Genomic DNA, 18,566 nt, shown 5'->3' with positions numbered 1-18,566 from the left:
GCCCACGAGAAATCTTTTAATCGATAACGGCTTTATTTTAATGTTCTTCAAATAATTACATGTAAAACCTTAGCCCATACAGCTAAGAACAGTCTAATCTAATTTTTGTATACTACATACATAAATATTTGAAATCCGAAAATCTCAGCACTCTGAACGGAACCAAATTTTCCGGCAATTTTTTCCCATTTTTACAATTCTACCCAACCCTTTTCTGAATACGAGTATTCACACTCAGTACAATTTATGATTCTTCGGCAGATTCTGCGCAAATGCGCTCAGATGTCGCTCCAAGTGCTCATTTCGCGGACTTTTGAAATAAGTCGTTTCGAAAACACTCTTCGTTGTGCGATGCGGCACAGTCTCCTCTCTTGTGGGCACTTTTTCTCGTGTAACAGGTGGCGCTCTTGTCGGTTGTCTATAGATGTTAGCTCGTGTACGTTGTAAACTATGATCGTTTCCATTCGGTATGGTCGAACTGCCGCCATAGTAACTATAAGAACGCGACTTATCCACCGTTACCTGGGCAACAGACTCACTAGCGCTTTGCAGCGGTGTTGTTGTTTGTCGCGTCCTCGTCTTTGCGCCGATAGTCTGCGTATGTGGCACCATAGATTGTTGTTGTTGTCGTTGACGGCCAGAGTTTTGTCGACGTTCTTTTGGTCGTACCGCTGCGGTAGCCGGTACCGACGATGTTTGACTCTTCGTTACCGTAGCTGCGGCTGGTAGTGCTGTGGGTGTACTTGGGGAACGTATGCGTATTGGATTCCATGCGGTACTAACGTAACTGTTATCGTTTCCCACATCTGGCGTGATGGTGGGTAAAAAATAATTGGGTTCTTCTGGTGGTTGCGCCTCGACATGATTGGATTCATTGACGTCTGTGTCGGGGTTTAGCGCCAATTGATTCTTATAACGTTGACCTGCCTCGAACGCCTCTTCTAACTCGGGTGCGTCCAAAATATGTTTGGTGGTAATAGCAGGAGTGCTATTGCGTAGACGCTTCCGCTTGGTTTTTACTTTGAATCCCTTCGTGACTCTTGTAGGCGTCGGTGTCTGGAAGTTATTCGCAGGATGCCGTGTAGATGGTGCATCTGCGGTGGGTATAGGCGAGGATGTGGAATGTGCATGATGATCCGTGTGCGGGTTCTCGAATGTGTGTGGCGGGTATGCTTCGTGTTCTTCAGTGTTCGATGCCTCAAAGGGTATTGGGTCATAGATGGGTACTTCGTAACTGGATTTGGGATAATCGTATGCTGGCGGCATGTATTTAGAATTTATAGGCAAATTACTCGAAGGTGTTATGTAGTCAGGTTGCGGGTACTCCGAAGGTGCGGACGGACTAGGAAAGTTCGGGTCAGGTGGGCCATATGTGGAGGGCGGTTGCGGTGTAGGCTGTGGTGCACTATATGCTGGCGGAGGATGTGGCGCGGGCACCTCAAAGCCACTCGATGGTGGATGTATCGGCTGCTCTGGTGCTTGATATGAAGGTGGGGCATGCGATTCTGGTACTTGATAAGATGTAGGTGCATGCAAGTCGGGTGGTTGATAAGACGGTGGTTCATGCAAATCGGTGTCTTCATAAGATGTAATTTCATGTGATTCCGGTGCATCATATGATGGCGGTGCATGTGAGGGGTGCTCTGGTGGAGCTTGATACGAGGGCGGTGCGTACGACGCAGGCGGATGATAAGATGGTGGAGGTGGTGGCGGTGGACTGTATGCAGGTGGTGCAGGTGTTTCGGGTATGTGATATGTAGTGGTAGGTTGATGTGGTGGTCCTATAGGTGTATGATAAGAAGGTGTTGGCTCTGCTGGCGGCTCTGCAAAATGCCCAGGTACTGGTCGATAATCATCAACTGACGGAGGCTTATGATTCGCAGGTGGTAAGGTGATCTCATAAGAGGGTGAATACGTGATTTCGACATTAGTTTTCGGCGGTGGTTCGGCAAAGCTATGATGACCCGAAGTTTTAACCGAATTGTAGGCAGCATTCGGTATTTTCTTATCGTAAATACTATAGCTATCTGCTGCAGCTGTCGGCTTTGGGGCATGATAAGCAGGCTGCTTGGCTGGCGGTGCAAAAAGAAGCGGTATATTCATATCTGGTACGCCATACTTTGCGGCCGGTATGTGTGTATTCGAATGTGAACTTGTGTCCCCTGAAGTGTACTCGTAAAATTTATCGTCTTGCTGTGGAGAAGTCGTATCGTAACTGCTCATCGGATGCATGTCGTAAACATTGTCCGGCGGTATAAAGGAGTGCGTATCCTCATAACCGGAATCGCCGCTGCTGCTGCTTGACATTTCATAAGCGCCACCGTGATGCTTCGCCCCTTTGTAGCCTTGCAGTTTCAAATGTGGCTTTCTTATTTCCGTCTTCGTCGACGTATATGAATAGGTGGGCACCTCCTTATCCGCATCATAAGTGCTGTATTCTATATGCGTCACTTTAGGCGCTTCCGGAAACGTATGTTCCGTGTTACTGTAGAAATCCAAATCCATGGTTTGATCTTCGTAATGATTACCCTTTGCTGGATGCACATCGTAATCGGCGGAATTGAAGTTATTCGTCAAATCCAATTCGTCGATTGACGAATATTTCGGTGGTTCTGAAATTTCGGGTAAATATTGCTTCGTGGGCTTGTAGTAAGGAATGGGGCGACCGACACTATAATTTGGTGGTCCATATTTGTATTTGGGCCACTTTTGACGTCGCCGTGACTTCGTGCCGCGTTTCGGTGTACGCACCACATGTCGTATAATGGTGTAAGGATGTTGACGACGCTGTCGTACCAGTTTTGCTGCCAAAGTGGGCAATGGTTCTGATAAATTAGTTGGTGTTGTTATTGTTGTTGTTTCGAGTGTGTTTGAGTTCGCTATTGTTGTAGTAACCGGTATTGTTGTTACTGTCGCGTCAACTTCTGTATGCGTTTTGGTTGTTTGGCTGTCACATACATTGCATAACGAAAGTAATGCTGCACAAATCTGTTGGGAAGAGAGTGATGATGTCATTAATATAAGTTTTACTTTTGAGGATTAACGAGACACAAAACTCATTAGGTCAACAGCCAACTTTATTTGCAAATCTGAGGAAAAGTTTTAGTATTGATTTCTCTCTTAATATAGGTTATAGGTCAACAGCATTCCAAATTAGAATGGAATGGAAATTCAGAAAATTTAATTTTTTTTAAATTAAATCTATCATAACTTGATCTCACTGGTTACCGTCGCCTCGTTCTTATTTTTTGTATATTTCATCTTCGACCCCAACAACCTTGATCGCACCTCTGCGAAAATCAAGGTTGAAATATTTCACTTTATTCTTCAGTGAATATCTACTTCTGACACACAGAAGTTGATTGTCAAACATTGTTAATTATTATCAATTTCATATGTACGCATTCTGTGGTTATTCCTAATTAAATTTTACAATGAATTTCGCGTAAAAACCAATCTGAAATGTGTTGGCTGGCGAGTGTCAAAACAATGCAGAAAATGGTAAGAAAACTTTTGCATACAAATACAGGGTAAGTCTACAGGAATTCATTAGAAATTTAAAAATTTATATAAAAAAAAATATTTCATAAATATACCCTATAGAACTATGTAAGAGATGTGTTCAAAAAATAACGGGAATTTTCGTTTTTTTTTGAAAACGATATACATATATTCATTCGTCTATATTACTATTGTCGTCTTCAAAATAGTCCTCATTCGATAAAAGCCAGCGTTTCTTCCAATTGTCGAAACACTTCTCCAACTCGATGTTTGATATAGCCTTAGACTATTTCATCGATTACTCGTATGTTGGTAAATCGATTTATCGTGTTTCTCGAATATGGAGGTTGGGTCATCATTGGAAATAAAAGATATTTTAGCCTTAAATATCATAAAAAACAGAATCAAACATTACAAGTTGGTTGATAGATGCCGGTTAAAATCACATAAAATCACAGAAATTTCTCAGCTTTGAAGGACATAATACGAGCCTTCAAAGCAGGAGATATCTCGTCTTTTCCTTGATACATTCGCTTTACTGAGTGAGTGGTTGGATCCGTGTTATTTTATAAGCCATCTAAACTTCTAGATTTATAGATTTATCAGGAAGCCTGATTTCAAATGTTTTTCCTTGATTTTCAAAAGTTTTCTTCGACCCTACCGACACACCTTCTACATTTATAAGAAGTGTTTGTGCACATATGTAGCAATCGATTATCGATTTTTCAATTGTAATCTGCACAGCTGTGTGTCGACGACTTCGTCCATGTGTGGCTAACACGTCCAACAGCTGCGCATGCGTGAACGTTGTGGTCAGTTTATGCTTTTAAAGGCGAGCTAAAGGCATATTCCCACCCATGTACACATGTGTGTGCGCACTTATATAAATGGTCATTGGTGACCATAGGTGTATTAATCAAATAAATAAAATTATAAATGGCAAAAATGCCAATAAATAAACATAGAAATCCCGACTGGATAACCAATGCGGCGCACAGGTTTCTTTACAATTCATTCATTTATTTTCCAATTAACCAGTTTTAGGTGAACACGATCACACCGGTTGTTGCGTGCGTTATGCATTTCTTATTTGCACGCTTGTCGCCATCGAGCACAGCACCGCTATCGTTCAATGACTTTTTTTAACTTTTCTATTGGCTTTTGTTTACGCTTTTCGTATGTTTCTCCTCCGCCGATAGATAACAAGATTGTTATGTGTCGCCGTTCTGTGGGTCCTTGTTGTTGGCCCACCACAGCATGCTTATAAATAGTATAAATTTCCCACGCTTTATCGTTGCGCATGCGCACACTTTTGGCAATTTTTTTTTTCTATTTTTTTGACACTTTCACTTTTCGTCGACGCAATCGCATTTGCTCAAGCACATTACAGTTACCACTTGCGAGGATTTGCCTACAAATATTTACATAAAGTATCGAATATCGTGTTTCGGTTTGCGCCGCAATTGAGTCATAAACTTGTATGGCCCGTTTAGTGCAACTTTTATAGCTTTCCGTGAATGTGTTAGAAGCTAGCTGCTAATAGTTTTTTACACCATATTCACTTTCAGTCACATATAATAAATGTGCACTTTCTTGCAGCTGGTATGCCGTAAGAAACCTCTAACCCTGCACATGGTCTCGAGAGATTATTGACTTTTTTACTTTTACTTTTTAAATTAATAGCTAAAAATTGACAGATATTCAACTAAATATAGCAATTATTTTCAAATTTATTTTAATATAAACCCAATGATTTTGGTATAACGTTTCTTTATACTAATGCTTTAAACTAAGAATTTATCAATTTCGATAAAGGGAAAATAGTATTTTTTATATAAATCAAGGTTTAACATAAGATCTTTAGATCGAGTAAAAACAACCCTAATTACGATTGTGTCGAAACGTAAGCTTAAAAAATAATATAGTTGTAACTAAGATTGATGACAGAACAAGTATCATCGCATCCAAAATTACCGGCATTTTAAACAGTTGTACTCCATCTAAAGTCTTTAAATAATCGACATGTAGCTATTTTGTGATATCTGTTTGATAGATTAGGCGAGAACTTGGTGAATAATTGAGATCTCTTGTTACTTGATACTCTGGGGAGCAAATCGATTGTCACGCAAATATAATGATGTTATACAAAAATATATGCAGGGTTTTAACCAAGTAAAATCATAAACAAAAAAGAAAGTGCTAAGTTCAGGTGTAATCGCACATTTTATAATCTCCAAATTAATTTTTGTCACTTTAGTTTTAATTTACACAGTTTGACCCATTCTTTTCGGCATAAAGTCGATTAGAATAACAGAAATAATTTTATGTAGTATATGAGGACTGAGGTAAGTCCTTAACCGATTTCACTCGTATTCATCATCAAGCTACACTATATCCAAGTATTTAAGATACCTCACATATATATACGGTTTAAAGCCCATCGGATGTTTGGAAACCCTAATATTAGGTATATATCAGCTAATAGAAATTATGACCCGATATCATCCATTTTCGGCACTGACACAAATTATAAGTAGAACAAGGTTCGCTCAAAATTTCTTTAAACTTTCTGAGAGTTTCACCGGTATTTTCGGTAAAAAAAATATCCATTGACACTCGGGTATTCATGTTCGATATCTGGGACCTTGAAAAGTTTAGTCCGATTCCGAACATTTTTAAATGACTGATGCCACACCTCAAATGCAGTGTTTGTGTAAAGTTTTGCTCCGACGAAGATGTACTTGCTTTATACATATACTGGCAGACCGCAATGAGCTAAAACTTGATTACGACCTCTTGTCTTTGGGGTCCGTTGTCTTTATCTCTGATTATGAATGTTCAGAGTTCGACGCCCTGGTGCGAACTTGTATATTTCTAAAATTTTGTTCTTTAAACCGCTGCGTACGCCCCGTACTCGACTCTCAAGCGCGTACTTGGGAGGTTTCGAAATGTTGTTTAGCAAGCAGCTGCGAGCGCTCTTTACTCGACTCTCTGGCACGCGATTGCGATGCGAATAGAATGACTTGCAAGACGATTTTCAGTTTCAGATTAAGATTCTCCATCACGGAGTCTTTTTGATACCCTCACTTGGGAACCAATTCCAGAAAGTTGCGATTCTAGCAATAAATATAGCATATGTTACTCGGGGTGAATGTAGCTTTCCATTGGTGAAAGAATTTTTGAAATCGGCACAGTAGTTTTTGAGTTTATTCATTACAAGCAAACATACAAATATTTCCTCTTTATAATAGTAGTATAGATTGGAAGGTGATCAAATTAGATGGAATTCGAAATTGTGTTATATGGGAAGTAGGTGTGGTTAATCGATTTCTTCAATTTTCTATCAATAACATCAGAGCGTCAAGAAAATATCGTGTACCAAATTTCATTGAAATTGGTCGAGTAGTTCCTGAGATATGGTTTTTGAACCAAAAGTGGTGCATGGCACGTGCATTTTTTTAAGAAGCGTGCAACTCTTTTCTGTAAAGGCTATTATTTCTTAGTGAGTTAACGCACAAATAATCTGAGTAAATATTTTACACTTTAATTTTTACAAATTGCAGTTTCGCACGAGCCTTACACGTTAGGTGTGCAGTGCGTGTTTTCGTTGTGTTGGTATTTATGTTAAACATTTATTTTTTTTTTATTTTTTTTCATTTTGCAATTTCAATTTCGATTTCCATTACTTTTAATTAATATCAACATATTTTTGCACTCTTGCACCAATTCCAGCTTGGCCCACATTTTCCGCTTATCGTCGATGCGCTAATCGCATTTTCATTTTCCGCGTAACTAATGCATTTTCGAAATCAATTTTCGCGGAAGCGCGGAAAGCTTTCACTTCACTGCCTACAGCTGAGCATATATTTTAAAATATTTTATTATATGCATGTTCCGAACTTAACAAAAAAAGCGCATTTTTATTTGTTTTATTTTCTTAACACAATTTTTCTTGCTAATTATTTTTTTGATAATTTATGGTATTAATAAAAAATTACATAGTTTCGAAGCGCACACGCGAGTTAATACAATACATAACTTTGTTTTTATTTTTTTTTATTTACACCATCAGCATGAACATTTCACTCTTAACTGGCTGGTTGCCAAGTACCTGACGATGAGCCTCGTAATTTAATTTTTAATTACAATATTTTTTTTACGTTTTAGATTAGTGTTATTATGTAATGCAGCGACAAGCTGCTTTTGGACCACTTTTATTAACTAATAATTTCATTTTTTTTTCGCTTGATGAACTTACAACAAATTTCCACAATCGCCGCATGATCACCGTTATGTTGAGCTGTTAACTCCACGGGCTGTATTCGACTTCGACTTAAACGACTGCAGAGCGCACAAATTTGCATTTAATTACAACAATAACAACTAAATTTTATTCTGTTGAATATCTGTCTACAGATGCACCGTTATTTTTCTTGCTTGTGATTCAGTTTTTCACCAAATTTTCGTCACTTGCACATTCACCAACTGAGTCGCGCTCATCACGTCTTTCACGTTGACTTTCTTTCAGCTACTAAACCCATCGCAAGAAAGTGGTCTTGTTTTTAATGAAAATGCAGACAGCCAGACTATCGAAATCGTGTTGCTGCTGCCGTTTGCCACTGCTAAAGCCATAAGTGTACATATGTACGTTATATGGAGTTGTATGAACCATTGTGCGTGGAAATAAACCTCGTATGTTCATAATGGAGTTGCCGCTGGCTTTTTTCGGCTTCTTTCTGCCACTGCCAGGGCCACCTCAGTGGCTTCTTTTGTTGTTGTGATTGTTTACCTCTTAAGTGGCAGCAATTGTTGCCTCCTGCTCAGTGGACGCGCAACTCTGCGCACGCTTTGTGCGCTTTGTTTAGCTCGGCGTGGCGCCACATGTTGGTTTTTATTTCCATTTGCTGGTTGTCGGTGAGTTGAGCGCGATCATCGCTTGGTGCATTCACGAATTCTACTGGCGGCGTGCTTTTCCTTATATGTATATGTATGGTTTCCGGTTTTTCACAAGATGAGACACGAGTGCATTATTTTCGATCAATTTTCGAGGAGGGTTGAGCCTATTTGATTGAGTCCATCGCAATAGATCTTTAGTTTGGGTAGTAAAAATTCCTTCTTTCACCACTGATTCTCTCAAGATGTCTATCTACTATTAACCAGTAAAAATTAAAGTTGTATCATCCTGAGGTTGGTACTAAAACTAAGTGTCGGTCTTGGTCACGTCGATAAGCCGTTAACAGTCGCATCTGCTTTGCGCCCGATGGCGCCAGTTGCAGATTGAAAGTTTCGCCAGTTCTACATGAACTCGGTCCTTCCATCTTAGTTTGGGGCGTCCTTTTCTTCATTGACCAGGGAACGCTCATCCATCCGGTCAACAATGTTGCTGTATTTTTAGGCGTCCCTATTCCCGAAGTGTACATACAGCTGGTTCATCCACAGAATTCTATACTACCTTCGCCTACACGTAAAAACATTTGGAGAACTTTCCTCTTGAACGCTCTTGACTTATATAACGTTAGTTTGGTTATACGGGTCCATTACATAAGCGAGATACAAACGAACGCTCCAACTCGGTTAAAATTTTGATTTTGTTGTTTAACCACGTTCCTTAGATCTTTTAAGATGAACAGCAAAACAAAACAGTCAGGAAATAGCTTAATACCACTGCTAGATCCTCTGAAGTTAATACATATCAAGCATTTTCTCCCCATTGAAGAAAATACCATCGCCGCCTATGTCAGGTCTCACAGCGCCTCATAATTTTCCACTTGAAATCACAATTTTCCAAAACGAATTTTCGTTGTGCTACTGAGCATCATCAACTGTTTGTGGCTACACTCCACTTTTCAGTAGCCGAGCCGCTTAAGCGCTTTAAAAATAATACTCAAGTCGCGCTCAAAGCCACTGTGTGTCTTCAGTGAGCTATTAGTGACGTGCGCATGGTGCCACAGGTGACTAACGGGTTGAGTTCGCATTTAGTTCCGCTGCAGTAAATCGCACTGATGATGTCTACTTTATCACGACTTAAGCTTTATTGCAAGCATTAAAGTCCATTTTCCGATTTTATGTGTCTTCTTACTGCGTCTCCTTTACCCGTCTGCTTTTGTATTTGATGTGTATATTAAATATTTATGACGTCGCAGCTGTTGCGGTCGCTTTGACCCAATGACATGGCGACTGCGTCTGCGTTGTCTTTGCTTTGCATTTTGAATTTTCCATTTTTTTCATTGATCATTTTCTTTTGTTTTGTTATTTGCTTGACTTGGTTAGCCTATTTTGCTCTACTTTTTTTTACTTTGCTTTGAAAAATCTTTACATTTTTCTTTTCTTTGTTATGTTCGTTATTTCCTCTAATATTTTTTAGTTTTCTTTAGCTTTTATTTTCGGAATAATTTCCCAACTAACAATAGGCGGAACTCTTTAAGTTTTCCACAAAGCATTTTGTTGCGCAATTTGTTTGTTGCTGACATTGGTAAATTTGTTAACAAATTTCGTCGCAATTTTCCACAATTCGCCTCGAAGTTGGCTTCTTCGTCGCTTATTATTCATTTAGTTCTTGTGTTGTTGTAAGAAAAAGTGTCACAAATTGTTTATGAACAACCGTATAATTCATGGAGCTTGCCCAAACTCAATTAAGTCATGTCTAAATGTCTGACGTTTTTCCCTGTCGTTACACCACCCATCATCGTCGGGTCGTTGAAAGCCACTCAGCATGGTTCGGCGCATAACAAGCGGGAAAGTGATTTTTTACCACTTGCCTGCTTGCCTGTTGGCAGTGATGTTTCCTCATCGCTGAACTTGAACTTTTGTGATTTTCTGTTTTCTCATTTGTTTTTATTGTTTTTGCTTGTTTTCCTCCCAACTTTGTTTGGCGAAATGATCGTAAAAGATTGCAATGACTTGCCCATTTGCTTACGTTACGCCCTAGGGGAATCCATTTTGACTTCATTATACTTTTAAAGGCTTTTACGCCTTTTCTAAACACTTTTTTTATACCCGTGCAGAAGAAATTATACTAGGGTTTTACAACATGGTTCACTTAAAGATATTAAACTGTAAAGGAAACGAGGTAGCTATAATATATGTATTTATTATTTACTTTGCAATACGACTTGAGTACCCGATCACCGCAGAATCGTTGGAAACTTGGGCTAGAGCGCTAAACACACCGACTTCGCGTGGGCTCGCCAAACGCTAGACAACACAACCTGCACCTATGCAGTTGTGAGGTCTCTCTGGCCAGTGGTAGACCGGAAACCGTCTTTCCAGCTGATGTCTCTTAGGAAGTTTCACCTCCCGCAATAATTGATATGCTTACTGGTCATTGTCAAATAGGTACACATGCGGTGAGATTATGGATCAAGTCAGACGCGAGTTGTCAAGACCGCTGAGGAATGCGAAGAGGGGTTATTCAAGCACTTCCTCCTCGAAAATTTTTCAAAATAGTTTTTGAGATCGCCGCGCCTCGGAGGGAAATAATCTAACCTAAAAGAGCACTTATGAACTACTTGATTATATAACATCAATAAAATTATATTACGATCGAATTTGAGCGCTCTTAGATATTTCCGGACATTTCTTTGTGGCGGCATGCAGATTTATGGGGGCTTGAGTCACGAGATGTGCACACAAACAATTGACTTTATTGCAATTTTATGCAGACAACTCCGACGTTTAAGTGTATTTTTGAAAATTGAATTAAATGAATGGCTTTATTTCTCTGCGGAGCATCACTATCGCCACATCTACATACATATGTACTTACACTTATATACATCCATACACAATAAGTCAATTATCTGCTTGTGCATAACATTTTTCCGTCCGTCTTTTGTGCGCCTGTAACTGTCAAGCATATCTTTACATATGTATGTACATTTATATGCTTTTTGTAATATTTATAGTTGTTTTTGTTGTTGTGTGTTTCCTAATTTCATGCATTGCAATCACTTGTTGTCTGCGCATGCGTGCAAAATTCGTGTGGGTTTTCTTCTTTCTTAATCACTTACTTATTACCGCTGTTACAATTGCTATTATGCTTTGCTTAAGTGGCATTTGTTGTTGTTTTTGTTGTGCTATTGCTGCAGCACCACGCTTGGCATGACATAACATTTGGTAATAGCAACAAAATGCATTTGCAAGTGGTTGTTGTGGTTGCGCATCAGATTTTTCGCAGATGATTCACTTGTCTCGTTTACCAGCCGACAATGTTGGGTTGTGGCCCCTGTCTGCGCTAACAAATAAGCGTAGATCATTGTCACAATTAGCATAATTCGACAGTAAAGAAGGCACTGCTGTGGGTGAATGATTTGCATGTACATATGTATGCATGTTAAATATTCGCAAGTGTTTGTGGTTGTTAATTGAACGCGTGGATTTTCGCTTTTGGCTTGTGGCGCGCCCTGTAGTGATATTCCACAAATGTCTCTCATACCTTAAAGAGCCACATATTCATATAATAAATATTAAGAGACTTCGTTGTTGTTTTTCTTTAGCTTATGATGTCTCTGAAATATTTTGAGGAATGTTACTGGGTTGGCTAGATAAAAATACACGATCTGCTGGTTAGGCATATGCTACTGTTTTGAGAACGGTTTTCGATTTGACCAAAAAAAGATTCATGGTGTATCTTTAATTCTTTAGATTAGACAAATAGGAGGATACAATTACATACATCTGGGACTTTTCGTAAGACATACAAGCATGAATCTTCCTATTGCCAAACTTTTGAATTTCCTCAGATTTTTCTACTAATATTTATGTTTATATAAGACAAACCAAATGCTTTTTCCCAAAATTTTCTATATTTAATTTTCGCCTGTCTAATTGATTTGAACACATTATATAGAACTATGTACTACTACGCTCGGGAAGAAGTATTATCCCGAAGAGCTTTTTGTGTGAAATAATTATCTCTAATAGCATTCAAGTCCGCTTTGAACCAAACTCAAGAAAATGTAATTAATTTAAGCTCGTATTTACGTGGTGAATGCCAATTACCCTTGTTCTAGATAATTTGGTAACACTGGCTCCAATCGGAAATCTTTATCCATTAAGAACTCACATCTCTTTTCAATATGTCCGTAATTATCAACAACATTTGATTTTTTGTTTCCAGCTCCAAATATTTTTGCTAATCTGGATCTCACTTTTATCTCTTTTAGGTGAAACCATTGCACGATGTGTATCAACGCGAAATCGAATTAAATCTTTGGGAGCCAATCAATCGTTATTGGGCTGAATGCTATGAGGCCTGTAAAGCAGCTTCCAAGAGACGCGGCACTTATCAAGCGGAAAATAGACGCATATTCAATGTGAGTATTTGGTTGTAAAAATTAATGGATTTATAAAAACTAACTCGAAATTTTTACAACTGTGTTGAATTAAATTCAATTAGCTCAATTAAAGTCAAATATATTCAATTAAAATGAAAATATATTAAATTTTGTTATTTAAGGAAATTTGAAATTTAATTAAATTTAATTCAATTTAACTAAATTTAACTAAATTGAATTGGTATGATTTTAATTAAATCGTAACGTATAAATGGACAAACATATATGACATCGTATTTACTTAATTTAGTACATCCAATTCGCTTGAATTCAGTTCCATTGGTGATTTAAATTAATTTTATCTAAGCTAAATTGAGTTAAATTAATCATACAAGTAAATTGAATGAAGTTAACTTGATTGAAATAATTGGATTTCATAACAAATTATTGAATCAAATTAAAATATTATAAGTATTAATTGAGATGAATGATACTTTATTGAATAGACTACTATTGAATTGCATGGATGTACTATAATTTCATGAATATCATATCATTCATAGATTAAAAGGTTAAAACGATTGAACCAAATTGAAATTGAATTGGAAAGATTTAAATTCATAACTAAGACAACGAAATACATTAATTGTATAAATCTAATTTCATTTTTCAAATATGTATCCTTTTTCGGATTCAGTCCATATATTTTTCCTAACAATAATAATTTCAATAAGTATAATTAAGATTTCATTCTCATAATCGTCTTATTACAGCAAAAAATCGTAATGCCATGGAAGGTACGTCAAGTCGAGGAGATGACACGTCTGAATGCAGCTACGCTGACGCAAAAGACCACGACGAGTCACATCAAGAAGCGCTGGAAGATGGCTAAACGATTTTTGTATGGACCGCGTGGTCCATGGTTTACGGGGTAAGTGAAAAGCGCTCGGGCAGGTGTACTAGTGCCAGTTAGTACAACTTATAGTGGGCAGTAGCTATTTGTGTGCTGTGTTTTGTGCACTCGAAAGCGTCATGACATAAGCATGACTAGCAGCGATCGCACGCCTTTCCCTTTTCGCTTGTGATTTAATTATGGAATTCACAGCGTATAACTGTGCAACAAATTGTATTAAGTACTATGTAATTATAATTTCAGTCCATGATTACTTATTTACTTATTTTTGGCTGTCGCATTGTTGTGGCGTGCCGAATGCCAACGAACCACGGCATTTGTAAGACGAGTAATTAAGTTTTCATATTTAGTTAAGCTGTGGTTAAGCCGCTAGTAAGACACAAACGAATTCACTAATTCGCTGACGAATTTTATGTGTTTCATTTGCTTTTCATATATTTTCTGCTCATTTATTTCACTTTGTTTTCTTACTTTTGCACAGTCTCTTTGCTGCGTCGCTCATTTCATTTGCAGTAATCAAGGTAATCAACGTTTGATTCGTAACAATCGCACTGGATTGAACGTAGCGTCTTTAAGTGATGAGCAAGTATTATGACTTAAACGGTTTTTGTGAGAAATTAATGCAGCTCAGCTTAAATTGAAACGTGTGATTGTACTTTTAATACGCTTTTCTCTTTATCTCCACCGACAAAGCGCGCACGGTGTCTATCTCGATATCGATTTACTTTCTATTTGTTAAACTGAAATGAAGTTTGTTATTATTTTTGCAATTTTTAATTGCGAATTCATGCGACACTCTCGATGACGCTTTTGTATTTGTGATTAATGTGATAACTGTTATCTTTTTTGTTTTGCTCTTATGATTTCGGCTTTAATTGGTTAGTGGTGGTGGTGTCTGTCAATTCCGCTTTTTAGTTAGATGGCCAATGTACTGTGTGATCGTGTTTACGGTGGTTTATGCTTGATAACTTAAGCTCTACTAATTACACAGTACGATTGTTGGCTTTTAGATTATACACGCTTCTTTTCAATTCCACAGGCGCCATATAACAGTATAATGAATTTATGCATTAATTCAAATTATTCCTCGAAAGTTCATACAGACTTTGTACTGGTATTTTTCAAATTTCAAGACCTCATACTCCCTTGTATGAAAATTTGAGTTTTAAGAAATATTTGCACAAAATTATATCTTTTTTTGTCTTATGGGGTTATATACAGTTAGACGGCCGAAAAAAAGGGAATTTTCCAGAATTTTTTCTGGGAAGACTTTTTTATTTATTGATCCAAAAATTTATACACATATTATTGTATCTTTTAACTGTATTTTAAGACTTAGTACTAGTAAAAATATTTATTTGAAAAAGAGCTACAGCTGATCTCCAGGAGCTCCTCTCAAAAGAGACGTTTTGCGGTGACCCCTATGTCTCGGAACTGGATCATTTGAAATTAAAAAACCAAACAGATTTCGTTAAAATAATGTTAAATCTAGTAATTAATCGAAGGAATAAGCAAAATAAAATTTTTTGACAAAATGGCGGTTTCTCCAAAAAAAAAAAAAAAAATGGATTCTTCACCGAAATTTCGGCCTTAAATTGTTTATTAAAAAAAATATTTATCGGAGAGAAAAAATCTTCGATTAATTACTAAAAAATATATTTAAGAAGGTCGTGTTAAAATTTGAGACGAATCGGTCTAGCCGTTTTCGAGTAATGTTGGACTTTGAAAACACCATTTTGAGAAAAACGCGTTGCCGCTCGGACCTTGTACTTCCAAGCGCTCTGAAACGCCTTTTCAAATTTGCTTGTTACTTTGAAAATATTCACCGGAACGATATGAAATTTTCTGTGTGCATTCTTAAAATATGTACATTAAGAAAATGAAATAAAAAAAATCGATTTTTTGAAAATTCTAACTGTATATAACCCCTTATGTGATTCCCTGTCACAACAAAAGGAAGGTCATATATCTTGATAACTCTCAGAAATACAGCTCGATATTTAAAATTTTGAGAATATTTATAGTTTCAGAATATATTTTGTATCAGAAGTGCCGCCAAAGAACTCAAAAAGTAAAGACTCGTATATTTTGAAAGTTACAGTCTACTGTTTTTTGATAAAAAATATGTCTCATAATGCCTGATAGACTATTTGTGATTTCAAATTACATCTTAAAGACTGGAATGAGTAGAGATGCGTACCTAAATTTATTCTAGACTACTCTGGGTTCAGTGTTGATTTCAAGATAACTCACGTTTGCACAAAACGCCGTTTTTGACTCCGGTATATCGAACCCTCACCATACACAGAACTCATCTAATTTAGCATCTTATATACTTTCAATGTATTACCGTGAAGGATAACTCTCGAAATAAAAATTATATATTTGAGAAACCACTACTGAATGCAAAACACCTTCACAATTTCATTGACATTGTGCACGTTGCGCATGCGTGCAAAGCTCGCGCGTAGAACGGTCACTATCAAGACAGTTTCGCTGCGACAAGTGTCCTCGACTATCGAAATCGGGTTCTTAGGTGAGTTAAATATCAATAGCCACTTGACATATTTGACAAACACATACAAATTGAAATACTATGAATTTTTCATACACACCGCAGTGTATATGTGTATGCGTGAGCCGCGCATGCGTGCCGAAATCCGTTTTGCTGCGGCTGTGGTGGGGTGCGTCCACTAATTGCTCGCTATAAATTGCATTTAAAAAAATAATTTGATAGTCACATTTGCATATGCAAAAAGTAAAAACAGCAACAAAAACAACTACTGCACTTGATCTAATTTAACCGGACAGACAGCAATTGCAACTGCAATGCGAAAAAGCTCGCGCGAGTTGTCGATTGAGACAAATTTTGGTTTGATTTTTATTTATTACAACTCATTTGCTGCTTAATATTTATTTACTGTTGCTTTAAATGTGTGTGTGTGTGTGTGTGTGTGTGTGGGGCATTTGAAATTCTTACTTCATCATTTGTGTATACCAAATGCGCTCAGCTGTTAATTGACTTGTAATCAATGTTTTGATTTGCTGACACCTTGAAAACGTTTTCATTAACAAATATTTAACATTCTGCTTGCCAATTGGACTGCTTTGCGCATTTGTCATTAGAATTACCATTAAACAAGCGTAACTATGCCAGTATTTTTCGGAGCTGTCAGTATTTGGCGGTCAATGTTGATTATTGCTACTAATTATTATTGTTTGAATTCTTGTTCAATTCATTTTGCAATGTACTTATTTTCGGAAAATCAGGTATTTTAATAGAAAAAAAAGAAAATTTTAAATTTTGACAATCATAATGCTCTTATAAAGTTCTGTTCATGCCGGCGTACACTGTACATGCCATGTGCGTATATATTTATTTTAAATAAATAATTCGACTTCATTTTTATGCTTCAGTTGTCCACACCCAAACCGCTTGTAAACCACCAAAAATGCTACCAATTACTCACATATATAAATAGGCCTACATTGAAAGTGCATTAGCTGATGTAATATCCGCCGAAATTTTCCAATTTAAATTTTACGCATATTTTATGAAATATGTTATTAACTAGATTAGGCAGTAAATCAAACTGAGCTATGCAAGTAGATGTCAACGTGCCCACAAATCTAATGATATGAACCTTAGTATTACTTTACTTAATATGGGCAGTAATCGTAAGGAAAACCCATTATGGATTTTGAGATACTCTTGTACTTTTTGACAAATAGTATTCCCTCCTGACCGTAACTTAAAACATTTTATGGAATTTTCTGTGGGCATTCGAGCTTTTCATGTCTTAACTAAAATTCGTGACCAACGTTGATAGTAATTCCACCTATTTTGTGATAAGGCAATCAGCTCTGAAGTCCGTGTGAAGGAGGATCTGGGGCAGTTAATTGTTCTATATATTTATATTAAAAACTATTTGAAACTCTCTGAGGTTTGCCTAAACGTCTCATCTCTTACTTAGTGATGATCATTGTTTTGGTTTTTCCATAGTTGGCAACTCTATTTATTAGTATTAGAGATTTCTAGAATACCTACCGCCCCAGTCATTGAAATTTGTACTTATTAGAAATATTATGTCAATACTGGAATTCGAGTCGCTTATTACATTAATATTATATTCTACTTTTCTATCTTCTAATTCAGCGTATTTCAAATAAAAATGTTCTAAAACACACAAAAATTGTTTATTTTTTGCTTTAGCTGTGTTCTTCATTCCTTCTAAATTTTCTAGGATTTCACTTATTAAGGCCTCTGAGCAAATGTAGATTTATATTCCACAAAGAGTTTCGTTATTTGGCAATAATTTGTTCACACTGAATACTGATGTCACACATAAGACATCCTGGATTCATTGTCCTCCATACCTTTGATACAAAATATATGTGAATGACAAGAGAACTCGAAGTTTATTCATTTCAATATTCTTTGATATCTAAAGTATTCAAAGATAAGTTCTTTTTGAAACCATAAAACTCCTGTATTTGGATCTCATTTGTCGACAAATGGTCTTGAACCCACCACAACTTCATTGGAGTTTTATTTATATTCCCGTTAGCAGTATTGAGTTGATTCTAGCTCGCCTACTTTCAACCACTGTGACAACTGGCTTTTGATAAGATTTTTAACCATAATGCGCGGACGTAGATTGGATCACAACCAAAGCTCACAGGACACGCATCCAATAGTAATCCGCTGTATTCATGAGGAACTAACTAACTAATATCACCACTATTGTATCTCTGAACGTGGCTGTGCTTCAGCAATGGATCTACTGCCACCTAAGCATTGCTGATAAACTGACATTATCATCATTGGACTTGAGATTACCCCCTCAAACGATCAAAAAAAAAACGATCTGTCCGCG

General features: G+C 37.1%; 2 protein-coding genes across 3 annotated transcripts in view; one reads left to right on the top strand and one right to left on the bottom strand.

Annotated features, from left to right (window-relative positions):
- LOC105213602 (neurobeachin-like protein 1) overlaps nucleotides 1-18,566 on the top strand; it is a 77,677-nt gene that overhangs the window by 9,195 nt on the left and 49,916 nt on the right. For both annotated transcript variants that reach the window (XM_011186550.3, XM_011186541.3), the window contains 2 exons: nucleotides 12,666-12,815; nucleotides 13,550-13,707. In XM_011186550.3, coding sequence (XP_011184852.2) covers nucleotides 12,666-12,815; nucleotides 13,550-13,707 — 308 coding nt within the window. The remainder of the gene's footprint in view (nucleotides 1-12,665; nucleotides 12,816-13,549; nucleotides 13,708-18,566) is intronic.
- LOC105213597 (uncharacterized) lies at nucleotides 235-7,899 on the bottom strand. Its single transcript, XM_011186525.3, has 2 exons — nucleotides 7,760-7,899; nucleotides 235-2,988 (listed from the first exon to the last, which is right to left on the bottom strand). Exons 1-2 carry the CDS (start codon nucleotides 7,781-7,783, stop codon nucleotides 235-237), a joined length of 2,778 nt encoding a protein of 925 aa, XP_011184827.2. The 5' UTR covers nucleotides 7,784-7,899.

Source organism: Zeugodacus cucurbitae, chromosome 4 (assembly GCF_028554725.1).
Source record: "Zeugodacus cucurbitae isolate PBARC_wt_2022May chromosome 4, idZeuCucr1.2, whole genome shotgun sequence".
NCBI classification, from domain to species: domain Eukaryota; kingdom Metazoa; phylum Arthropoda; class Insecta; order Diptera; family Tephritidae; genus Zeugodacus; species Zeugodacus cucurbitae.
The sequence above is the reverse complement of the archived record's forward strand: the minus strand, read 5'-3'. Positions and strand labels throughout refer to the sequence as shown.